The sequence below is a fragment of the Solea senegalensis genome, linkage group LG3 (genome assembly GCF_019176455.1).
Source record: "Solea senegalensis isolate Sse05_10M linkage group LG3, IFAPA_SoseM_1, whole genome shotgun sequence".
Classification (NCBI taxonomy): Eukaryota; Metazoa; Chordata; class Actinopteri; order Pleuronectiformes; family Soleidae; genus Solea; species Solea senegalensis.
Genome location: NC_058023.1, coordinates 355,500 through 381,941, shown reverse-complemented (window position 1 = coordinate 381,941; position 26,442 = coordinate 355,500). Strand labels below are relative to the sequence as shown.

At 43.5% G+C, this 26,442-nt stretch overlaps 1 protein-coding gene across 1 annotated transcript in view; it reads left to right on the top strand.

Moving 5' to 3' along the window:
• LOC122765903 (mitogen-activated protein kinase kinase kinase 11) overlaps nucleotides 1-26,190 on the top strand; it is a 45,757-nt gene extending 19,567 nt beyond the window's left edge. The window contains exons 2-10 of the mRNA XM_044020381.1: nucleotides 3,490-3,670; nucleotides 7,247-7,395; nucleotides 9,393-9,568; nucleotides 10,162-10,414; nucleotides 15,567-15,683; nucleotides 19,199-19,370; nucleotides 19,489-19,601; nucleotides 19,806-20,417; nucleotides 23,308-26,190. Coding sequence (XP_043876316.1) covers nucleotides 3,490-3,670; nucleotides 7,247-7,395; nucleotides 9,393-9,568; nucleotides 10,162-10,414; nucleotides 15,567-15,683; nucleotides 19,199-19,370; nucleotides 19,489-19,601; nucleotides 19,806-20,417; nucleotides 23,308-23,909 — 2,375 coding nt within the window. The 3' untranslated portion in view covers nucleotides 23,910-26,190. The remainder of the gene's footprint in view (nucleotides 1-3,489; nucleotides 3,671-7,246; nucleotides 7,396-9,392; nucleotides 9,569-10,161; nucleotides 10,415-15,566; nucleotides 15,684-19,198; nucleotides 19,371-19,488; nucleotides 19,602-19,805; nucleotides 20,418-23,307) is intronic.
• The last annotated feature ends 252 nt before the right edge of the window (nucleotides 26,191-26,442 follow it).

Sequence of the window (26,442 nt, the reverse complement as noted above, 5' to 3'; positions counted from 1 at the left end):
CTTTTAGCTTCGCCGCATCTCACTCAATCATATGATAACGATCAACCCTGGCCACCTCTCCCCCGCTCTCTCTCTCTCTCTCTGTGTGTCTCTGTAACCTCAGCTCGTTTTACCACTACTCTTACACTTCCCTCCCGTCTGCCTCGGTCAGTGTCGCGAGTCATGTGACCTCTCTTAACTTCCATTTCCTAAAATAGTCCTGTGCTTATTTTGCACAATGAACCGTGAGCAGGAACAAGTCTGCTCCTGTATTTGTTTGCATATTTTTTTTATTTGTTTGTTTATAGGGAGGCCCCATGGCCAACTGGCTGATGCCAGCATCACTTCCTGGAAGTGAGGTCACGACGCAGAGAGCTAGCACTCGGCGGGTGGGGGAGACTGACCGGGGCTTGTTTTTTTTATTCCAGTTGTCAACCAGCAGGCGGACAAAAAAGTAAAGCAAGGGATTAGGGCATGTCGCAGTAAATACCCTCCTCCTCATCATCTCCACCGCTCCCACCCCCTCCCTCAGGGCCTGTGGCGCTGACAGAAACAATGACTCAGCTGTAGAACGACAGCAATTGATTTTCTGCAGAAAGGTTAAATGAGCATGCAATTCTTTTCTCACTGTAGCGCTTGTTGTTGTTTTGGCCACTGGCTTACTTCTGCAACCTGACTGGTTTTGTCGTCTTCTTGAGGCAGAAGTGGATTTGAAAGTTTGTGATGGAGGTACCTTTTTTTTAATAATGTGTGTCTCTCTGTTAAGATTGTATATTTAACAAAAAAAAAAAGGACCTAGTCTTCCAGGTTCCTCCTGAATCCAACCAGGAAATTAGAATGTATTGAATAGCCACTGAGCCAATGAGCTCCATTTGAATGGAAACCTACTTAACCCTTGATTTATAATGTCAGTTAACGTTCTCCTGAGGACTTAATGGTCTCAGTCGTTAGTTTCACGTCTTCGTCAATAGAACGTGATGGTGATTTAGTAAATTGTGCTCACACTTAGAGGAAAATAGATTAATTATGGCACAAACAACTGGTATCGTCTGTTAACGTCTGTTTGCAAAACATCAATGTGGTTACAAGTATGGTTCTTTGAGGTACTGACACACATGGTCAGTGTTGACCGCTACCCCCCCGTGCCCTTGAGAGATCTTGCTGTGTGAAACAGAAGTTTATAAACTGCTTCCTTTCCTGCACCAAATCCCATAGAGAAAAGTAGCATTTTTAGCTTGCAGGAGACGTGGGAGCTGCTGGTGGTGTACTGCTGTCTTTTGTGATAAGTTTTTGTCTCCAAGGTTAAACTGAACAAAGGATTTCAAACACCAAAGTCACAAAAATGACACATTTGAACTTACTCATTGAGGCAGCAGTGGATCAACAATTCCTGTGTGCTGTGATGTAAAATCACTGATTTTGTCTACGGGCTTTGGTTGCAGAGAAGTGCTGACTTTGTTTCCGTCCTTCGTACAACCACTCTTGGAGAAATCTGAACTATCCCTTTAATGGATTTTGCACCTGTCCTCATCTGAGGAACAGAATAGACATGATTCCCTGTCCTGGAGGGTTTGTGTGTGTAGTTTCGGTAGCACTGGGTGCAGAAATGATCGTTCGAGTACACTAGGAGAGAAGCAAGCCTCCCATCCATCAACACACACGCACACAGAACAGACAACACAACCTCTTGTGATGCATTCCTTTGTGACGTCAAACTCGCTGCCTCTGGGCTGCGAGGCACAGCACAGGATGTCTGAGAGAGAGACACACACAGCGAGACAAAGACAGAGACAACAAAGAGAAAAAAGAGAGGGTGTCCTTCATGTGTGTAGTGAAAGATTAAATTCTAATATTTGTGTAGTGGAACTGGAAGAACAAAGAAAGTGGGTATTTTCTTGAGAAAGATTCAGTTCGGGAAGAAAAGTGGCGAGGACAGAAAGTCAGAAAGTGACTGCAAATAGCAGGAGTCTTACTTCCCTATAATAAGTCGAATTCTTCGCCGCTTCCCCTCCCTGTGTTTGACGGCCAGCCTTGTCCTGAGTGAGTGGTGCCCAGCACTGCCAGCGAGAAAAAACAAAAAAGGGAAGAGAGGCACTGCTGCCCATCAGACTGAGGCATGTGATACACAGTCACACCACAGCAACCAACATCCTTGGCATTATATTCTATTTTCATAGAAACTCACCCGGTGAACCTTCCAGTGCTGCGCGGTTGCATAACTGCTTGTTTGCTTGTAGGTTATTACATTTTACAGTGTGTACTTATCTCATTTTGGATTTCTCCCTGGGCATCCATGTTTGCAGAATGACTGTATATGCACCGGTACTGAGAAGTCAGTCATCCATATCTGATTGATTCGGTGATTTTGCTTTTTGTGCTGAATCCTGGTGCCAGTCATTGTCATTATGTTGTTTGAGAAAAGGCCAATTACTGTGTGCCGAAAGCAAAAAACCACACATTTCTAGTAGATTTGCCATTTTATAGAGTTTGTTTTGGTGAATTGTAGGTCAAAAAAGTGACTGGATGAAAGGCGTTAAAGAAAGTTACAGGGGCGTAAATAAGCCGAGCAAAGTCAGCTACAGACTTTTCACAGGAGGCAGATTAATTCCATCCATCATCCATCCATTCTCTACCGCTTTATCCTCCTCTTCCTCACATATACTTTAGACACTGGTATAGCCAGGACAGGAACACTGTTTGAAATTGGAACCTCAAGTGGCCTGAGCAGTGTTGTTTTATTCTGACGGGTGTGGTTTTTGTTTGTTTGTTTGTTGCTTTTGTTCTTTTTTTCTGTGTGTCATCCCTGTGTTCTTTCCCTTCACAAAAAGCAATTAAAACACACACCTGTCTCAACTGATTCCGTTGTTAACACAGAGCAGACGTAAGACTTTGGCAAACCAGTCGCCAAGGATTCTGCGCGTGAGCTTATGTTTTGGAACTAACATGAACTTATTTACATGTTTTCAGTGGTGCTTTTGGCCACGGCGGTGACGATAACAGTTTCCTAGTTATGAATGTGGTTAGTTTTAGGCACAAAAAGCACTGATACGATCGTGGTTATGTGTTATGACACATTTTCTTGACTCTTAGTGTGCTGCAGTCTCTTGGATGTCTCATTCCTGCTCTCATTGAGAATTTCCCCGCAAACACGGTGAAATGTCTCCACAGAAATGAAAGGACACACACCCTGAAGAGAATATTAGACAAATATAACATTGTCACGGTTTGCAGAAAACATGTTTGCGATCTTCTTTTATTTATTTTTATAGGCTGAAATATGATATTATGATTGCAAAACAACGTTTCTGTTCAATATTTACCATACAACAATTTAAAATATGACAAAACATTGTCATGAGACACCGTAAAAAAAACAGAACACTGGATTTTCATGCATAACACATTAGCTTTATGCAACGAGTTAGCATTTGATGGAATATTTGCTACTCTATTAAAGTCTTTCTTATCTCCTTCTCCCTGTCTTTGTACATATACCCATCTTCCCTCCAGTTCTTCTGGCTCAGCCCATAGAGAACGAGTGCATGGAGGGTTTGACGTTGAAGATCACCGACTTCGGCCTGGCGAGAGAATGGCACAAGACCACCAAGATGAGCACAGCTGGCACTTACGCCTGGATGGCTCCTGAGGTCATCAAGTCCTCCACCTTCTCCAAGGGCAGCGACGTCTGGAGGTGAGCGCCCGCATTTGTGTGTATGTGTGTGTGTTTAAAGATCAGGCATGTTTAGCTGCTGTGTAATTTACAATGGAATTCATCTGAACTCAATCCAGGATTTTTTTTTTTTATTATGTGCACAGGTGTGCTTGCAAGGTATTTAAGTAATCATGCATTGAGCCATGGCTCCTTAAAGGAACAGTTTAACCCTTTGGAGATTATATCTATAGCAGGGATCAGCAAGTAAATGTGGTCGAGGGCCAATTTGTTTGCATGGTATCTTCAACACTCAGAAACAAAAACCCATGTTTGCTGCCTTAAACTAACAATAAGGTGGACGTTGTCTTTTATCACCAGCTTGTTAGGAAGACAAATGCGTGTGAGATTTATTGTGCGTCATTTAAATTTAAGTAAGTAGTTATTTACTCTCCATACCTGGCTGTCTATGACAACAGCACTGTTTCCCTCTTCATTTTTCCAACCAAACATTTAGACTTTATTTGAATAAGTTTATATTTTTATCTCTGAAGATAAACAAATAATTTAAGATCAGATTTGTTAAATCATCTGCCAGGGGCCAGACACTGATGCTGACGGGCCAGTTTTGGCCCACGGGCCACCAATTGCCACCGATCTATATGCTTTCTTGCTGAAAGTTTTAGACTCTAAACATAAAAGCTAAAGACGGTAGCATATTCATATCTAATCTGAAGAAAACGTTTAATTGAAGGGTCACAGTTTGCCTCCTTGACGGCAACACGCATGCGTCACCGAACCAGAAAATTGACCCGAGACTTTCGAAAAGTGACCCAAATTAAAAGAAACAATCGGCAGTGTCTGGTAGGAGTTGCTCGCTGATATGTACGTTTCTGTAGTGACGGACCTCTCTGTTTAGGGTCGGCTATCGCGCTGCAGGATTTCCTGAGGATGTCTGGCATTACGAGTCTCGCAAAATTTAAGCTTCACCGTTGCAGCCCATAGTTCCTCTCATCGCTGCAGTCACCACGGGAAAGGAATGCTTGAATTAAATTTGAATTTCAGGAAAAAAACCAATAGGTTGTCCAATATCACATACTAATTATCTTCAGCTCTAGAGAAGGACAGTGGACCTGCTGTTGACAGAGACATGGTGGAAGTGGAGGGGGGCAAAGGGTGAAAGTGCAGAGAAGTGAGGGTAAAGGGGGGGTGGTTGGTGGGTTGGGACGACAGCGAATGAGGAGATGGAGGGAAAGAGTGATGGATTACAGCCGAGCCGCCGCAGCCATGTGATGGTGTTGCTTCAAAGAGCTGCTCTGTGCTTTGTTGTGGGACATGTGTGCTGCACACTGTCCCATTGTCTGCCGTATAGACAGAGAAGGAGGCCACACACCAGACCAAACCACGGCTTTTTTATCTGGGAATGGTGCTGCATGCGAGTGTGTGTGTGTGTGACTAAGAGAACAGTCCCTTGATAAAGGTGTGTGGTTTTTCCACAAAGATATTAAACCATAATCAAGTATTATTTGCCGTGTGTGAATATGCGTGGCTGACCTTACTCGGCAATAGAGACTGTGACATCTTCACAGTGCTGTGCAGGTATATCAGCTATTTTTTCATTCATTCATAAGCCGATGTGAGTATTTTTGTTATCGGGGGACCTTTTTGAAAGTGTTCTTAAAAACATCTGAAGAGGATTCAGAACGTGTACAGACTTCTTTCTTTTTTAAAAATAATATTTTCCATCTCACACATGCATCCTCTCAATTTCCATGTCCCTCGTCTCTCGACGACAGCAAACCCACGCACACTCATTTTCACGGCAATAACTGCACAATCTAGAAAACAGTGAAATAAGCGGGCGGGCGGGCGGATGCTTAGGCCGCGCTCGGGAAAATGAAGGGTAATCTTTGTTCTACTATTCTTTCTCATTTGTCCGCGGCCGCTCGTCTCCAGAGCTGCCACGCAGAGACAACGACCGCCTCAGGGCGAGTCGTCGAGCAGCGTTTCTGCACAGTCACAGTCAGTGCAGAAGTTGTAATTAAAGAACTAAATAAAAAAAGGGCTGCGGCCTGTGCTCTCCACTTAGCCAGCCTCCAAACTGCGTTCAGTCAGGTCCGGGCAAAGGCTAATTGACAGTGTGGGAGATCCAAGTCCTGCACCATGCTTCATTTTTCTTAGGACACAGAGCTGCTCCCATTGTGTGGCCTCAGATTCCCGTTTGTGTGTGTGTGTTCTGGAGTTCCCACTGAGTTTACTAGCTTGTCTTTCAACGGGCAGAAATGTTCCAGTACACTTCGTGGCTTCTTGGTTGTTGCGCCGTCTGTCACTGCTCATGATAATGAATGCGTGAAGTATAACAAAGTAAGAAATGCAGTAGAATTAAAGCTCGACTCTACAAGTGTAGAAAAGCGGGCAATGGCAAAATGCTTCTGATACATTATGAAACCCTTCCTGTCAACCCCCAAGACAATGTGGTGATTTTTCTTTTAACTCTTAGAACACAGAGTATTTAGGCTGCTTTTTCCCCCATTACTTTATTAAAATGTATACACAGAGGCTACAAGAATGTGCAATATAGAGCGTCTTATATACTTTTTTTCGGCACAACCTATAGGCAAACCCTTTAACACCGAGCAAGCGCACTTTGCATTACTGTAATTGCGCAACGGTTTGTGCTATCGGAAAAGTTCCAACGGTTTCTGAAAGCTGAGAAGTCACGTCAAATCCAACATGTGGTTATCGTCGTCATTTTACTCACGCTGTTGCAGGAAGCCGGACAATCAGCGTTTTTGTCACCAGAGAGGAAAGAGTTGGACGCCTGTACATGGTCTCCATTTATTGGCCTGTTTTTGGACATTGAGACAAAAACTGCATTAAAAATATGTATTATACTGTTCAAACTTCAAATTTAACATGCAAAATCTGGTGTTCATGTACAACTACAATGTTTTTTTTCTAAATAAAACATTTAGTTTTTCTTGTTTACATGCAGTAAATTGTAAACAACTGCCAGATATTGTAAGTTGGGCAAAAGCACTGAACTCACTGGACATTTTCTGGCAACGAAAAAAAGGTCCAGATGGACATATTTGTGAATTATTGAATTTGTGAAATTTGGAAATAGGTCACAGTTCAAAGTTCGATTGGCTCGTTTTTTTATGTACAAAAATGAAATAAAAAACGTCCGTACAAGGAGTTGGGTATCATTCTCACGGCAATTTATCAGGGGTGCACCGTGCAGCGGGAGCACAAAGGGTTAAGGGTTAATGTTAATTGACATTATCTTACTTTTTTATTTTACTTGGCAAAGAACGATGAAACGCACACTGAACAGAGTTGTTTCCCTGAAACATTGATAGTCCTGTCTGGTTTTCACCACAAGAACTGGAAGACTACGTCGTCTTTTATATACAGTCTATGGTTGTAGCTCGATTTGAATTATATTCACAATGTAAAATATACAGTATATACATAAGTAGTGAGTGCTAAGTGCTGTATGTGTTCTAAAATACTCTATAATGAAGCTTGCTGTGGGATATATACTCTGTCTAAGTTTAGTCTGAGTACTCTGTCTCATGCCTTGTGGTGTGTGTGTGTGTGTGTTTCCCCCTCCAGCTATGGCGTTCTGCTGTGGGAGCTGCTTACAGGAGAGGCTCCCTACAGAGGCATCGACGGGCTCGCCGTCGCGTATGGAGTCGCGGTCAACAAGCTCACACTGCCCATACCTTCCACGTGCCCCGAACCCTTTGCACAGCTCATGTCAGGTGGGACGCGTGTGTGTGTGCGCACGCGTGTGTGTGTGTAACTGAATGTATTTGTCAAGGCTGCTTCTCTCAGTTCATTAGTCTTGCGTGAGATTTCTATTTCCCCAAAGCTGTGTTGAAATTGTGAGAACAAATTTCTCTATGTCGAGTGGAAGTTTTGCTTTTTGCCAGACCCGGCAGCATGTTTCGATCAATTTATGCTCTCTTTTTTTTCAAGTTTGAATTTGGAAAGAAATGCCACTTCATCTGCTTCATACCGAACCGTCTTCCCACTTCATATCAGTTTCAATCTCACAAAAATCACCTCAGTGGATTAATTAATCATCAAATTGGTTTCTGATCTGCATGTAATGCCCACAGTGTTGCAGCAAATTATGCACAACTCCCCACAGCAAGTTAATAATGTGGAACGCCTTTGAATAAGAGATCAGTCTGACTCTAGATTATATTCGCACAAGCTCACACGAGTGTCTCAAATAATGGGCCTTAAATTGATAGAATTGTACCGGTTGTTTCCGTGCAGATGGGTTCATGTGTGGATTATAGTGAATCAGTGAGTGACTTCCTTCTTTCACGTCCCTTGATTCAAGAAAAATGTCCAAAGAAGTGAAACTGCACTGGAAATCAGATTTTGTTTTGTTTTGAGGAAACAAGATTTTGCTGCTGAGTACTCAAATAAAACTCACAGCAGGATTTAAGTTCAAAAATCCCCCCCTAAAAATGATATGAAGGTATATATATATAGCTGGGTTGTTTTTTTTAAACAAAAACATGGGGAACCTGTTCTTCCTATCACTGGTAGTAAAGTTGTTTTTTCTGTTCTTTTTTTCCACGAGTGAGTTGTGTTCAACCTTCAAACCACAACAGGAGAAATCACCGTAGAGAGAACTGTCAATACAGAGTCGTAGATTTTTTACACCTGGTTGTCATGTCACATGTTACCTTACTGCTCTTATCTCACCTGATTAAATACCTGACATAACCCAGGGGTAAATCCTGATAGTATCAGGTGTCAGCAGGTGCCAGTGAGGTTTTTTTTTTTTTTTTATTGGGAGATAATTATATAATTAACAAAGCAACTCTGGGAAGAAGTCGCACGGTAGCAGTGTAAAGCTGTTTACCTGTAAGAATCTGAACTCCCATTTTAGATCTCCAAAGTCACAGTTTGGCTGGTGCCATGTTGACATTTTGCAAATGCAACTGGACACTTACAGCTGTCAATCATACTGTCGTCCACTCATATGTGCTGTAACGTGCTTTAACATCTGTTTTCCTCAAAATGGGAAACATGTTCTGTTGAAAGAGAGTCCGGATTAATGTGAGAAGAAGGCTTTTTCCATAGACTCCCATTGAATCTGACTCATTTCTGCAACCGGCGGAGACTCCCCCTGGTGGTTTGTCAATATATTGAACCTTTCCATTATACTCGACTTGACTCGACTTGACTCGGTTTGGTATCAGGCACGTCGTCGCTGAACTGAAATATGGCTCAACGGGTCGTGATTCGGCTCGCAATCGCCGGCTTTCGTCAGCTGTCGAGCTGTCACTAAGTACACCAGACTCCTCTGCTAAATATTGAGATTTTAGACGTCTCCTTGCTAAATGTTGGAGGTTAACGCACGTTTCCCGGATTTTTAAACCTCTTTTTAACCGATCTACAGGTCGGCATTGTTCGGCTTGATTCTTGTGTCGGACGTCGTGCTCATGACGTCACATTTTAGTATCGGCTCAGCTCGCTTGAAACCTCGCTAGGGCAGGTACTAACAATAGGCACCAGGTACTTTCGCTAATGGAAAACTAAAAAACATGAAGAGAAGATTCAAGCCAAGTAGAGCTAGAACTATAAAGTGGATAAGTGCCATTTGAGTCAACTGTTGGGTTTTTCCTAATCTCTTTATTCTATAATAATGTAAGGCCTTGCTATATCTTGCATACTGCTCGTATGTCATACACCACCAGTGGAGGTCCATGTAAACATGACTCGACTGTGTCTGCAGGGTGCTGGCACCAGGATCCCCACCACAGACCCAACTTCAGCTCCATCCTGGCCCAGCTGACGGCGCTGGAGCAGCAGGTGAAGGAGGAGATGCCTCAGGACTCCTTCCACTCCCTGCAGGAGGACTGGAAACTGGAGATCCAGGACATGTTCGATGAACTGCGGGCAAAGGAGAAGGTAAGAGGAGGCAAGCTTAAGTGGAGGACCATCTCTCCAGGATTAGAACTGTAAGAAAGTGATGATAATGAGATGCTTAATCGTCATAAACTTGAATGTAGCAGGAAATACTACATAAAATGTGGTAAATAAGCATAAATAGTCAGCTGGGATTGACTGCGGCTCCACTGGAGACCCTCCGAGGATAAGTGCTTTAGATTATGGATGGATGAAAAAATAGCAGCTGCGTCACGTCTTAAATTTACGCCTGCAAGAGACATGTTTGATCTGCAAAAGCGCTGCTTTGAGTTTTTGTGAGTTTGTTTTTACTTTGATCTTTGTGTGCCTTGTGTGATGAATCTATATCGTAAAAGATTCTCAGGTGATCCAGAACCCTCACATCAAACATTAACCCGTGCGCCATCAAATACGATGTCAAACAGCGGCTGTCGTCCGTCCATTAATACTGATGAAAGCTTTCATTGCAGCCGTCTTCATCCACTCAGGGGGAGATAGGAATTTAAATCCCAGTCACACATGATTGGGATGTAAAAAAAAAAAAACACCTCCTCACTGCTCTCTTCTTCGTCGTCCTCCTCCTCCTCATCTGTCAGGAGCTGCGGTGCCGCGAGGAGGAGCTGAAGCGGGCCGCGCTGGAGCAGAAGTCCCACGAGGAGTTCCTGCGGCAGCGCGAGCAGCAGCTGGCGCAGTGGGAGCAGGACGTGTTTGAGCGCGAGCTCAGCCTCCTCATCCTCCACCTGAACCAGAACCAGAACCAGGAGAAACCCAATGTCAAGAAGAGGAAGGGCACCTTCAAGAAGCACAAGCTCAAGTGCAAGAACGGGGAGAAGATCAGCATGCCTCAAGGTGCGTGTCTTTTTCGATTTGTTTTGGCACAAACAACTAACTTTTCTTTGTTTTGTTTTTGTTTTTTTGGTTGTTGCCGCTATTGTTGTTCCTGTGTTTGGTATTTGTGTAGAGAAATGATGCAAAATTGAACAAAATGTGTGTCAAAATATCATTTTCGATGAATTATTGTCTTCATCTATACACATCTTATTCTACAGACTGAAGAGAACACCCTTGTCTCTGACAGATCTGCAAAAATATCACACAGTGATCATTTTAAATATGTTTTCTGAATGAAAATGAGAATAATTATGTAAGAATTATCATTCCCTCTGATATCACTATTGCAATTCCTGTCCAGCCCTACCGAGGGAGCGTTTGTGTGTATACAGCAGCAGGGACAAGAAGTGTTTTCTTTGTTTACAGCCTCTCTCTCCAACCTGTTAAAAGTGCAATGTCGCCGCTGCCTCTGTCTATCTTGCAAATCACTTCCTGTGTGCGGACCAGCGACGTTGCTGGGCAACAAGAGGTCCAAACATTGCTATACTGAGAAACACAGACGCGAAGAGCTGTTGGGGCTCAATCGACATTGTGTGAACTCATTAGACAATGGCTGCAATGTGATGGCCATTTGTTTATATTTAAAAGCCACACAGCCCCAATACACATGCGTACTGTATATAAATAGCGTCTTTTGTAATTGTTTACTCTTATTTTCTCTCTAAATTCTGAACGAGCCCGTGAAACGCGTTCATATACGTCTGCGCTGACCGACACTTGTTGCTCGCGTCGTCTCCTCCACGCTCAGCTGCCCGCTGTTTTCTTTTTACTATGACAAAGTCACACAGGCTGCTGCAGCTCATCCTCTGTGTTACAATGTGTGCAAGTGTATTTTGGGCTGAGCAAGAATGCGTGAATGCGCCGTGTGTGTGTGTGTGTGTCTGTGTGTGGTTAGGCCTTTCCCAGCAGCAGCAGCAGCACGGTAGTGATGTGGTGGTGGGGTTTTGATGAGAGGGGTGAGCGAGCCAACCACGCCTCAACACTTCCTGTCCATGGATACACTCCTGACTGGCCTCTCTCATTTTCTTCCTCTCTTTCTGTGTGTTTTTCCCTTGTTTTTTCTTTTTAGGTGTCCCTCCTTCACCCTCATGTCTCTCCTCCTCCTCTAGTGTATTTCTTCTCCTTCTCGCCCTATCTGCGCCACTCTCGTTTCTTTCTTGTCTTTGTTTACGCCAAATATTCTTATTATTATTGTTGCTCTTTCACTTTGCTCCCTGAGGAGAAACTTGTGGTCGATCCCAAATGCTGCAAAAGCAGATAGACGGAGAAAGAACGACACCCGGGGGTGCTCTTATTGCAGAATTTGGAGTTTTATTTTGTTTTACATTTCGGCATTACTGTCCCGGTAGCTTCAGCCGTTTACGTGTGTGGCCAGGACATGAAAGCCTTGTTTACGTTTTTAAACCAGTGATATATCAGACATATTTGATCGACACCACTTTCAGCCAATTATCTGTTAGACCATAGATAGGACTGTAGGGTATTGGAAGTTATGCTGCGTTAACTGAGCGTACGGCTCGGGTATTTAACCCTGTAGTATTGTCAAAAAATGTTCACTGAGTAAGTGCTTGTGCCCCTTTTTTCCAAGATAACTTTTAACTTTCGGTATCTGGCAGTTATTCAACCGTTTAGAAGCTAGCGTCACAGACGTGTGACACGCTGGCGAATCTTGTCTTTGATTGGGCGCTCTCTGACCAATCGGTAAACAGCAGTCTGTTGACGTCACATTTTAGTGTCGACTCGGCTCTCTTGAAACCTCCCCAGAGCAGGTACTATCGCCATAGCCGCGCTGGAAGTGTGTCGTGGTAAAAGCACCATCATTGAACGCCAGACTTCAAATGTTCCTGGAAATTTGGGTCACCTTATCTCAAATGAGCAATTACTAGCTAACGGTAGTAGCTACTGGCGCTAACACTGTAAGGTGTAACCTCTGCGAATTAATTATAAAGTCGGGACTTTACGATTTAATTAGCTCAAATTATTAGCAGCATCTCCTTTGGCTCTTTTTTTTTTGCCAGTGCCCGTTTAACGCGCCCGTCACCGCCAACCGCTCCTTGTAATGATGGCGGTAAATAAGTAATTTAACCGAGACCTCATTTTGTGATTCTGTAATTAGAATAGAAATAAATCCAAGGGTACAAATGACAGATCAAGAGAAGTGAATAGATTCATCATGCTAATTTGACAAAGTGGTTTATAAATTGAGAGAATCATTTATTTGAATTGATAGCCAGCTCTGGTCACTGTTTACAAGTGTTTCTAATGAGTTATTCTTCATGAACTATTTTATCCCTTCGATTGTCTTATGTCTCCCCCTCAGTGTATGATTTCTGTCCTTAATTAAATTAACCATTGAAATATATTAAATTAAATCTTAATTAGTAACATTAAAGCCCGAATACCACGTAATTCCCTGGGTGCCGTTTTTAAGGCCTTAAGGGTTTTTACCGCAAGACTATATATTCTTATGCATTTTTAAATGTCTTTGAATAAGTAATTTATATAGTTTTACTTAAAAAAATATGATTTAAAGGACAAAGATAAAGAACAGATCAGGGCTTGGTGTTAATTCACTCGACATAAGACAACATTTCAGTGTCTATTGATATAATGGTTATAGATTCTGCAATCTCATTTAGAGATCTAACACATAATTGAATGTTTAACCTCAGATCTGTGAAAAATATTGAATAAATTTCCGTTTTTACGCAATAATCACTAATATTGACCCATTTAAAAACATATTTTTTCGTCATGATCGAGGACTAGTGCGGATTGGAAAATATAAATAATTTCTCACATACAGTGGTTAATAGCCTACCATCAATTTTATTGTATAAATTATGTTAAAGACATAAAATATTAATAATGAGTTCTGTAGCTTTTTATTCTCACTACTGGCGTTCTCTTATTCCTCAGCAAGCAGTGGAACTTAAAGCCGCGCGATGTGAAGATACTGAAATCTCGTCACGGGCTAAATTGTTACGTCTCTCTCTCTCGCCGCGGCGTTTGTTTGTCGCGTGAATGCCAGTGTGTAGGCTGTTCTGGAGAAATCAGGAAGCGAAGAAGAACAAGTGTCGCAACCTTCAAATTCACTGACACGAGCTGTCAGCTGTTTTGAAGTCGAGCCAGGAAAACACAGACGTGTGTGTGTGTGTGTGTGTGTGTGTGTGAACGGACGCTAAATGGGACTGCGTTATATACGGCAGAACCACATGTACAAGACAAAAACACCGCATGCCCTCTTGAGTGGTAAAAACATGAGGAAGTGCGCTAAATTAAAAACATTGATTGTTTCTGTAGGTCACGAGGGTGGTGTAGTGGTTGGCACTCTTGCCTTTGCAGCAGGAAGTCGGAACAAGGGCCTTTCTGCATGGATTGTGCATGTTGTCGCTGTGAGAGCGTGGATTTTCTCCGGGTTCTCCGGTTTCCTCCCACAGTCCGAAAACATGCAATATGGGGATTAGGTAAATTTGACACCAAAGTGGACTTCACCTCACTTGCATGAATCCGTATGATCACTGATTAAAATATCATTGTTATCTTTTAAAAAGAAAACCTGTGATAATCATTGGGATAAGCACTGGAATTAATGTATATGCAATTGAATGCATAATATTGATCATTTGATCAATGATGAATTGCATAAAATGTTAATATGGTATCCCTCCATATTTTTCTCTACCCTTCAGGTAGCTCTCCATCTCAAAAGATCCATATTTTTTTTTAACTTATGAGGCTAACTCAACCTAGCCAGTCTGACAATTTTTTGAAGCCCAAAATGTGGGTGAGGAGGCCGGTTTGTAACAACGGGCCAACAAAAGGGTGACGAGGATGATTCGGAGAAAGGTAAAAGAAGACGTTTTAACACAAAGTGGTCAATTTGCCCGTGGATGCTGAGGTTCGTGACTGGCTTTTTTATGACGCTAGTACAGAAGAAATGTGAAATAAAAAGTGAGGTCAGGTCCATTTGTCGTTGGGACAAAAACTACTTAAAGTAAGAGGCAATTAAGGGGACAAATGAACACTTTCATTTGTGTTCTGAACAAAGTTCAACTGATATACCCTTCCTTTCACCCTATGTCAGCTGACATCGGCACAGGCCCCTCGCGTGACCCTCATGTTCAGGATAAAGCGGTAGGAAATGGATGGATGGGTCGCTTCAATAAGATGCCCTTCCATTCAAAAAGGGTGCTGTTATGAAGTTCCCTACTGTCCTCTACATGCCAGTGTCCCAAAGTGTGTCCTTAGACAAAATTATATTAATGTGTGGAGGTCCATATAGAGGTCCACGTGAAAATTCATTGTCCAGGGCCAGACTGCTGTCGGTGCCCTTTTAATTTTTTCCCAGGAGTTGTCCTTTCAAATGTCTGTGCACGCCACTGCTTATAAACATAAACAACAATTTTCTTATTTTATGTTTCTGTAATGGTTAATACACCAGTATGTAGAAGCTCTTTAACCAAAATGTTATTTTTAATGCTAAAATATAATTATTGCTATTAAAGCACATTGTTATTTCATGATTAAAATGTCAAGTTATAGTTATTCACGTGGATTTCCTGAACATAACAATCCGTTTTTAGTGTCTCAGAGAAGCCCGGTGAGCTCAAATGTGGGTATAAAAAGGTTGAATTCAGTGTGTTAGTTGCCAAAGAAATAACAATAACAGTACAAGTTTTTGTGTCAGATCTTGTGACAGGCGGTTTAATAAACTTTAATAAAAACACTGTACATATCCTCTGTGTTCTGTGCTCAGTTACCTTTTAAATATCTGTTCCGTGTTCACGTTTGGTTTATTTAAAAATGTTTGTTTTCCCATCTAAAAGAAACTGCTTGGATTTTCAGTAATGGTGTCAATATTATGTGTTTTTTTTGTAGTTGTTAATTGTTGATTTATTTATTTTTTTGCTGCCCGTGTGTAACCGTGTGTTGGACCCACTTGAAAAAGAGGGATTTATCCGAATAAATGACTAATTGAGTTGTTTTAATCAAACAAACAAGTCAACCTCCTCACCCTTTGCTCCTGTGTGTGTGTGTGTGTGTGTGTGTTATGATAGGCGTCTCCTGTCAAAGGTGCTCCAACATCTGACTTGTGTGTGTCTTGCAGATTTCATCCATAAGATTACAGTGCAAGCTTCACCAGGTCTGGAGAAGAGGCGCAACTCTCCGGATCTGGGGTCAGGTTCCTCGCCCTCCTTCGGCCCACGTTTCCGTGCAATCCAACGTGAGTGTGGTTATATATTTTTTTTACCATTTATTTTTCTGCTTACACACACACGTGGGAGCTTCTGGAGGCATTTAGAAAAAACAAAGAGAGTGGGATTTCTCATAGCCTTCTTGCCTGCACACACAGACTCTGTTGCGACATTACATCTCTCATTTTTCCAGCTCTTCTTTCATGCGCTCTCCACCACCCACTCGTCTTCTTTGTCTTCCCCCTGTTTCCCTGTGGGCCCCCCTCCTGCTCTCCCTGCCCCTCCCTGACTTACTGCTCCCTCTCTGTCTCTCACACACACCCTTTTCCCTTTTCAATAGTGTGTTCCAGTCCAAATATTATCTGACTTCCTCTCAGCGGCTCAGCACTTCTCAGCAGCTGTTTTTTCCACTGCGGGTCAGCGCTGCTTGCCCTGGCTGCAGTTCGCACGGAGCTGCAGTGGGGGGAGCCGTGGAGCTGTATTCTCCCCCTGCTGAAAGGCTCCACAGTTTGATATGCATGCAGTGGCTACAGTGCGGTTGACTGAATTAAAAATAAGCTGGGAGGAATTCATTGCTCCAGGAGAAGAGGGTTGACTGGGTTTGCAGCGGCAGCAGCAGTAGCAGCAGCAGCATAGATTTACAATACTCTTCTGCTTGTCAGGTTCGCAGACAAACACCCGGAGATTGGTTCCTACAGAGAGAAATTGTAGGCAGTAGGTCATGGACCATCTTTTTTTTTTCTTTTTTTTTTTAAAAAAAAAACCCAAAGGAAATTTGTGGTGCAGCAAAAAAGCAGTGAAAGGGTTTTAGCATCAGGGTTTTGGCACAAACTGCAGTGAAACATTTGTCTGTTGGCGTCATTTATTCATTAAATAGTGGGCTGGTTTTCTTTACTTCCTAATGGCTCTCTTTAATGGCAATCACTAAGCCATGAGTGTGCCACTCATTAAAATGTGTTTAGTGGATATTTATGCTTGCCCTCTGAGAAGCAAGCAGTGATTAATTTGCTGGCGCTTCCCAGATTTATTTGTCTAGAGAACTGCCAAAATGATTTGCTGTAGTCTGCCGAGTTCTATTCAACAAGGCTGGAGTTCGATTAAGCAAGTTGGTATGAAATGGCACAAAGAAACTGACTGAACGGTTTCAGAAGGAAAGTCTCACATTCTCCCAAAGATGACTGACTCCAGTAACAGGGAAAATTAAACCAGAGCCAGTTTTATTTTTCAGGATTAATTGAACTCTGGGATTATAATAGTTTTAGCATTTTAGCACCTCAGTAGGCTAGCAGCTTATGTATTTTCTTGTCTTGGCAGGATTAGTTATTTTGTCTATACTTTTTTGTTCATGTCCACTACACATTTCTGCTTGCATGTACATGTTTCCAGTTATTAATACAGCTTCCTGTTTTGCTCTTTCTCTTATAAGTAGTTGACGACCAAAATGATCATTAGGTGCAGCCTTGGTTACATTAATTGAATGACACATATTCATACTTTTTTTGCAGATGCAGCTACCTGCAGCCCCCTAACATGCTTCATTTCGCAGAATTCCACACCTAACTACTCACAACCTACTGCACTCCCTCAAATAACGAGTCGCATTCCTTTACTTTTCCTTTACTGCCACCCTTAGGCTAATATTTAACGTTCCATGTAAGGATTGGACCAACATTTGCGAGAGATGAATTGTAAGAAGTTTGTTTTTATACCTTTCCAAGGCCAAATATTTGATTTAAAACGACACACAGCTTCTCAAGTTGTCCGTAATTGTGAGATATGATTACGAATGTACACGGGAGCCACATGTTGAACAGGTTCTGTGAGCTATGGTAATCCCTTTAGTGTGCTTTCGCTGCCTGGCAGATGTAGTAAGTAAGTGGAGATTGTTAGTTTTAATATATAGCACATACAATAGATAGAAATGTAGGTATGATGCAAATTTGTGACATTAGCAGTAGCATTTAAGTAATTCCCTTCCCCTGGAGCGCCATGCTGTCCTCTACCGTACCTGAGCAAGGCACTCCTCTCCCCAATGGCCCCCTGCTATTATCGCCCCCACTCTCTGATGAAATTATAACGCTGACTTTTGTTTTCAGAGTGATAGAGGACAAAGTGCATGAACAAGGCCAAAATCAAGTTTTTGTTAAAACAAGAAATTCAAATGACAACCAAGTCACACGCATAAGTGTGAATTACATCCTTACATCCTTCACACGACATCATGCACCATGCATGATGTCATGTGTAATGTTTGTAATTTAAGGGTGCGACTGCAGCAAGGTGTCACAGAAAACCCATATGCTGGATAAGGAGTGTGATTACACGTGTAATCCCAACTTTCATTAGCACGCCACTTATCGCAGCCTCTCGTTGGCAACTTCTCACACCGCCTTCCCGGTAAACTATGAGTTGCTCGCAAACAACGATGTCACCTTAACAACATTGAAAATGACACTTAGCTGGAGTTAGGCCTGCATTATTGTTGGTCAAACTTGCCTCTTTTTATTGTTATTGGTAACACTTTACATTGCAGCACAGTATACGATGGTTATAGTTGTATAGCAGCTTGGCAAAAAACAGTCGATAATGTGTGTGTGATGGATTTTTAACTCTATAATGTGGTAATAATCAATTTTGAGTCACAAACATTTTCGTGTAAAGGTATTACAGTAATGACCAGCCTATAGTAATTCTCGTTTCCCAGCTAGTACCAGGATGGTGTTACTATAAAGCCTCTTTCACACTTGAATAAGCTGCTAAAAAAAGGCCGATTAACTGTTGCCAGTTGTGGTTCTGTGGTGTTGTTTTTTTCACCCCGGTGTCACGCACACGTCGAAAATAAAACAACAACTCCATAGCTCTGAGTGATAAGTTAGACTGATGACTATTTGTGCCTTTCGTCTGGATCTTTTAGACGATCCAGTTGATTAAATAAATGACATTGAGGGCTGTCCCGAGTTTCAAAAAGGAAGCGCAGCTACAAACATGAATGCCAATGGAGAGATGATGAATGCGCGTTCGGGGCCTTACGTTCCTACCGATGTCAAATAGAGCGCGTCATTTTACCCTAGAGTGAATGCCGATCAAACACAAAAACAACTGTTAAAACTGGGATTAAACAGTCTTTTTTACCAGTGGGAATGGGGTGTAATATATCTTTTTATTATCGCAATATTACTTGTGTAATAACTAAACTGAAACTGGCATTAGAAAAGAGATCATATTACCATAAAATGACTAAATGATTACCATTGACCTGTTGCTTTTGTACTGTCATACTGTAAACTGATAATCAGCCAATTTCTTATAACACTTAAAGTTTGAGTGTTTTTTTTTTAATGAATATTAACTTGGTCTGGGTAATAATGTTCCATAGACTAAAGGCCCTGTAAACAACAGAGTGTTTGAGTCACGTTACCTATGGCAACCCGTCAGTAATTATGTTTTAGACCTCTGTGCACATTTTGTCCTATTAGCATACAGCGTGGTATTGTGCATACTAATGCAACCCTTGTTGTTATGTGTTTTCCCCTTTTCTCCGCAGTCAGTCCAAGCGACAACAGCAGGACATTTGGTCTGAGTCCAGTTTGGCCTCTTGAGGCTCCTTCCCTCAAACAAACCAATGGAGATCTGAGGTTGGGCCCCCACTGGAGGCCCCAGAGCCCCAAAAGTCCCAAGAGTCCCAAAGTCCTGCGCCTTAGTCCCCAGGAAAGCAGGTACAGCTGAGCCTATCCTTTCTCTGCTACACGTCAACATGGACGGTTTAAAGGGTTTAATGACACCTGATTCAGCGCCATGTTTAAACGTCTTAAATGGCTTTCTTGTTGATTCCAGTCTTTCGATGAGAGCCAAGCTCCTGCAGTCGGACAGCAAAGAAAACGGAGACTCCAAGGACGACTTTGAGGAGTACAGACCCCCCACACCGACCCCTCCCTCTGCTCAGAACGGTATCCGACACCCTCCATCACCAGGCTAACTGCCAGTTGCATCCTCCATTAGTAGCTGTTATAATTCACTCTGGCATGAGTGTGAATAATAAATACTTCAATGAATAATAAATGCATGGAAGGTTCTTTTTCAGTCTCTTTCTCCTTTGCTGTCTTTTTTTTTTTAAGAATTCTTATAAAGAAATCATTTTTCTCTCCCGGCAGGCTCCTCAGTGAAGGACAGCCTGCGGCTTCCTCTACCTCAGGGAGACTCGGGCAGCGAGGAAGGTGGTTCCTCCCCAGCTGGCTCCCCCAGGCCTGAGAGGGTTTCCCACGGTGGCCTGGTTAAGATCACACATCGAGCCCTGCTTGGTAGTGGCTCCCTCCTAGCCTCCATAGGACTGGGTCGCTGTCTCGAAATCCCCCCAAGGGTGCCCCCTCGAACTAATCCCTCTTCCCTAGGGGACCGCACCCCCTCTGACCTTGAGATCTCCTCCCCCAAGCCCCTCATTTCTGACCCCCCAACAGTGGACGATCTTATCACCTTCTCCACCTCTGAGCCACTACCGAGAGCGCTCTTGGACGTAGTTCTGCAGTACCAAGAACTTAAGCCCTTGCCCCTGACGCCGCCTCCACCAAACCCCCGCGAGAGGAGCCATAGGACGCCACCCAGCCCGCAGATGCCCAGGATCCTCCATCAGCAGGACCGCAACAGCACGGCAGAATTGACCCTGTGTCCCCATCATTCCACTAATGGAGAGCTAGCCTGTGAGGCGTGGGAACACAGAGCCGAGAGGGGGAGGAGGTCCAGCCAAGGCCTGCACACCTCTCAGCTAGGTCAGTCACTTTAAAGGGGCAATCCTGCCAATTTTCATCATCAACTGTGTAATAAAATGTATTCCAGTTGCAAAACAATCTGTTTCGATGCCTTGAGTTTACAATATGCCCGGTGCTATATCAAAGCTCACCTGCAACCAGGGACCTATTGGACGACACTGGTGTCCACTCATATGTGCGGTGCTTTATCGTGCTCCACTGTACATTATAAATCAACTGAGAAGTAGGCTTAATTTCCCCATGGACTCCCATTCCAAATGAAGGAAATCTAGGGTTTTAGAAGTGTGACTCAAACATGAGGCTAAAAGTCTTAATCTTGTTTTATTTATTTATTTTATTCATTTGTCATTTCCATCTCAACTCCAGATTGGGATGTGTTGTTATCCTGATGGTGTTTCCTTGTAGTTTTTTTTAATTATTATTCGTGAGATCTCTCTGGCACCCCGAGAGGCTTCAGCACAACACGCTTTTTTTTTCATTTACATCAAAAGCTATTTGCATATCTCAGGTAACAGCTGGTCCCGTGTGCTTCACTGCTAATATGTGCTAAGCAAAGCTAGCATCCAATCTCCGGGCCAGTCTTCTGTTGTTCTCTCATCAGAGTTTTCTTTTATTGGGAAATTGAAAATGAAGGCGAAATATGCGCCGGCGCAGCTGCGGTCGCCGATTGCAGATTCTTCCTTTTTGTCTTTTTTTACTTTTTTTATTAGAACAGCATTTGAAAGAAAATGTTAAAAAGTAGAAGTAGTTCATTTAACTAATATTGACGGTAATATTGATCATAATGAGTGAGTGATGGGCATTTTCATCAGGACAGGGCCAAATATAGAAATAATCACAGTCCCTTTTCCTCAGAACTCACTCAAAACCGCATCATTTATGCATTTGCAATACAGCTACAGCAAATTTCGACTCTTGAGGCATATCATCCTGTGCCAGTTAGTCATAGCTTCAACACGCTTGCGTGACATGTGATAACAGAGCTCATTGAAGAGACATTAGCATTCATTTCCTTTCAAAATTACATGTGAAAATAGGCTCCCATGTGGGGGCACATTTTATACTTTTGTTGTAATTCATGTGAAGTGTAATGCGACTCGAAAGGATCTGTTTTCCCAAGACTAATATGCATTTCTTTAGAGGCATTGACAGTTAAGAGCTGTAATGACGAAGGCGTGGATATTGGTTGTTTTTAAGAGCAAGTGGGCTTTACGAGGGCTTAAAGAGAGCCCTCCGGGAACGTTTCACACTCTATATCTGCTCCGTTTGACTCACAAAGCCTCTGATTCTCCACAGAGCGGCTCTTACAGCACTGCCCCCCCCCACTCCCCCCAGGTACAGAGCAGACATGCCTCGCCCGCTCTGCTGCGAACGACCGTGATCTCCCAAAAAACAACAAACAAAAAAAACCCTGCATGTGCTCATTACATCAGACTCATAGAGGCGAAAAAGCCACACTTAATTAAACGGCGAATGTAGTGGCTAAATATCTTATTACGTCCATTGAGTGCGATGGTTCAAACTCGTTTAGACTCACTGCCGCGAGGTTTCTGGCTGCGATTGGGCGTTTGAAAGCGGAGGGCTGTGTTGGGAGGATTTCTTCACTGTTGTTTTGTTCGTCTGCTCTCATGTGACTCCTGATTGCTCTGTCTTGTCAGCCAGCTGTGGCTTTAGCGTGCTCAGAGAGTTGCCGTTGACGCAAGTGATGGCATTTGGCAGAGACATCACATTTGGAAACAGCAAGTGTTCATGCAAGCTGATTTATTCCGAGTTTAATGCTCCAGTCGGTGCCAATTTACACTTGCTGTTTGCCGCGTACTTGTCAAGTGTCTTCACAGCGCTATGTTATACATAATGTCGACTAATTGCGTCAACATCCTGTGCTGGCGGTTGCTCCATTTGTTTTTTCGCAGCTACTAAACTTTCCGCCTTCATGTTTCTGATGGGATCAATTCCGCCGCAGACGGGCGATTACGCGGAGGTGTTTTTTCTCCGCGAGAACACATTTGGATGGGCTGCGAATGCAACGGTGCGGCGAACTGTCGATTAAAAATTAAAATCCCCTCACGCAATAAAGTGAAGGACAGGATGATGAAGGTGTTTAATATGTTGAAAGTTCAGACGCTCACTCATATTGTTCTTGTCTGAAGAGTGACGGGATCATTATGCTCGTCAAGGAGGAGCGAACAACTCTCTGTCGCTCAGATTACGCTGGGGTCAGTTTAATCCTAATTTCCAAGATTGTGAGGATGAATCTGTTCTTGAATTTTAATTAGTGCTGGTGCCGGTGCTGGTTGTGTTTTATGGCACTTGGCATTTATAATGTATTTTGTCTGGATTTTATCACCTTCTTTAAATCTCCCTTGTGTCCTGTAGCCGGTGGTTACTGATATTTTAACCCAGATCGTCTTGTTGTGTGAGTTGGTATGGATCAATCCCTCAACCCCTCCGAGCTGCTTACAGAATCACGGGCATGGCCCTGATATTTATCAAACCCATTTTGGTCGGTAGGATATAAGACACATATCGATAAATGTCAGTACTTTCCGCGTGGAAGGAGTAAGCAAGACGGACAGATGAGTTGAGGAAAGGCCTGTCAATGTGTCACACATATTAAACCCTCTAGTTCTCAAAGAGGCATCCTGTTGTTGTTTTAGTGCATAGTCTACATTGGTGTTTTGGGTCTGCCTTTTTCCTCATGAGAGAACAATGTCTTTCCAAATCAATCCAAATTTAAAAACTCCTCAAGTCTCTAGCCAACCAGACTCATTTGATTTACATTATGGGAATTTTAGGAACAAGCTTTTTTACACTCATGCTTTTACAGATTTAATTCTAAATGGCCTGAAAGTCACTAATGTTTTCTTTCCTCTCTTTGTTCTCTCTCCAGTTCTGGACCTGCCCTTATGCCAAGACACACAGGACTCTGATGACAAACCCTCAGTTCCCTTCTCTCTCCACCCTAACCCCGCCCTTTGGGTCCCCAAAGCCCGCTGCCTGGAGGTCAACGTCATACCCCGCCCCCGCCCGTCACCCATCCGCCCCCGCATCGATCCCTGGAGTTTCATCTCAGCTGGCAGCGGGAACTCCGGTGGAGGCCGGAGCCCGAACCGCTCGGACAGCAGCCCTCTGGTCTTCCAGCCCTCCCCTAACAACCCCTTCACCAACTGTGACCCATTCCCGTCACCGGACTGTGACCCGTTCGCCCTCAGAGCCGACCCCTCGGGCAGCTCGGACACACCGTCGCCCTTTGACCCCTTCTCGGCTCCCTTCCCCACGTCGCGCTCTGCCCCGTGCTCCACCAACGGCTCGCCCACGCTGCCCTCTTCGCGCATCGTGCCCCTCAACCCAGCTGACTCACCTCTGATTGACCTGACCTGGGCGGCCTGCGGCAAACCCCTGGACGGCACCAAAGAGAGAGCTCACCCTCGGCGGACAATGGGGCTCAAGCCCTTTAAGTCGCCGACGCAGCTCAGAGACGACAGGTTCTAAACCCACCTGTCTCACCTGTGGCCGACTTTCACTTGTGGATTTTTCTCACAGGAACACAGTCCAGGACTGTCTCCACCACCATGTCCTACATTTTAAAAGAAAGGTGGGGCTTTGGAATGTGGGAAAGTTCCCTGCGAACCAATAGCTGGTGCCCATTTTGCTCTCCCTCTCCGTCACTGTTTCTGTGTCACAGATCACACAGATCACTTGTCCCGGTCTTCAGATTCCATCAGACTGCTCATATCACCTGCTATCATCTCCCCCTACCTTTGAAGCATTGTGACAATGCAGAGGTGGATAAGGCGACTTGCACAGCTTCATCTGCCTCTACCTCTCTGCAGACTGAAAGCTTACCGGACAATGGAAAATTGGAATGCCTTCGTTCATTAAGTGTTCCTAATATATATATATATATATATATATATATATATCTTCTCAAGGTTCCTTGAATAGATAATCTGGTGCGTAGGGAGAATGCTATGAATTTGGCTTAAATTTGCAGATCTGCTTAGAATTGCTGAGGCAGAAAATGTTGTCTGTGTGTGCGTTTATGTCTAGACTCATTGTTCAACGAAGGCTCACTGGGGTTTTTTATTTTTTTTTAAAAACAGAATCTGCCCTGCTGCATTGTGGGAGAAAGCACTCAGAGTGGATAATCTAGGCTGCTCACGAAATCCAAGACAAAAACCATGACCCAGGCATTCCACTTGGTAGCAGATAACATTCCGGTCACATTCCTTGGGAAATGCCAGGGATTTGACAGATTCACTTAGGCTGGCAGGGGACAGAGCAGAGGAAACACGACGACAGAGGCCTCTGCATTCCCCACATGTGCCAAAGAATTCCACAGTGGGTCAGTGTAAGAACGGGAACAAAGTTGTTTTTACCTCCACAGAGAGTCAGACGGGTGGGTTTGCCACACTGGACAATCGTACTAAAACAAAAACATTGAACTAGTTTATGATCCAGACTTTACAGTCCAGTCCATCAGAGGAGAAGGGGTCTCACCAAGCCAGCCCATAATCTCACATTGCAGTTTTTCTTTGACTTGAACCTGAAAAAGTGCTCTCCTTGTTCCAGTAAAAGCTCTTTTGTGCTTGTGTTGCTACTTGGATAATGGAGCTTTTTCGACTTCTCAGTTTGAATCGTCTAATTGGTGCGTGTGAATATCCTGTCAGAAATTCTAATTCCAATCCAACAGATCCACAATGCTGTGTGAGGAAGTGTGAAGCTGCCTCATTTAGAGTGAAGCCTCTGCTGTGTACGTGTGAATGCACTGTCACTTTTACACACATGAGACATTTCATGTCATTTTGAGCATCAAGACCAACAACAAGTCAAACTATCTTTTTAGGTAGACTGAGATGTAGGCTGGCTTTGCAAGACTCGTTTAATATTGGTCCAAATAAAAAAGAAAAAAACATCCTAAAACATCTTAGTACTTAAAAATATCTGGTAGGAAGCTTTGGGTAGCCGCGGTGTCATGTTGAGACGCTCTCGGTTCAGATACAACACAGACATTTAAGCCCCGAACAGGAAAAATACAGGGAATAAATTGACCGCGGAGTCACTGAAACAACGCTTTATTTCCACCCACAGCAGCCTTAACAGATCAGAACACACTGGAGCGACTACCCAAACAACTCACAATCATCATCGTCATCATCCGTGGTCGTCGTGCTAAACTAAATGTAACCTGTTCTGACAGTTTCCCAGGGTTTGGCAGGTTGAGGGAAAATGGCTGGCTTGCATCGACAAACACGTCAGAAAATAACTCCAACCTGAAATGGGTTGAATATCTCAGTATCCAAGGTTGTTTTCATATCTGACGGCCAGGTCCTAAGCATGTTGTCTATTAGCATATTTGGCGCAGGTCAAGGATGTGAGCAACTGAAAGAAACCCACTCACACATGATGGCACACAGCGTTCTGTTCAAAGGTAGAAATGCCGTTCTGAGGCTCGTCGCTGACACCGTGTCATTGAGCGACAACAGCAGCTTTGTTCCGACCAAGAGAGAAAACCTTGTCTCCTTTGAGATTAGCCTGCTAATCCTAGCAATGAATAGCGGAGGTTGATCGCGACAATTAGCCCCCGTGATAAGTGCAAGGATAATTAACAAAGCGCTCCGATATTTGGTTAATTAATTTGCCCCATTACGTCAAACGCACAGGCTGTATCAGCTGCCATCTCCTTCGAAGCTGTGCACTGTTCTTTATGCGTAACGGTTTAAAACGCAGGTTTTCCTTTGACAGAGAGGCAACCGTGGAAGCTCACCTTTATCCCCCAGGTGATGTGGGAGATAGCTGTCCTTCTTTTGCTTTCCCTCTCCCGCCCCTCTGCCTCCTTCCTCTCTGGAAAGTTTCCTGGAGGGCAGTTGTGTCCTCGCGCTGTGGAGCATTCACTTTAGTTACAGCCAGACTTCTGTCCATGAGATAGGAAAAAAAAGAAATGGCTTTTGTTCAAGGACAGTCCATTTGCTGGGGAGTGCCCATTTTACACAGGAAATTGAATTTGTTGGAATAGAAAAGAGAG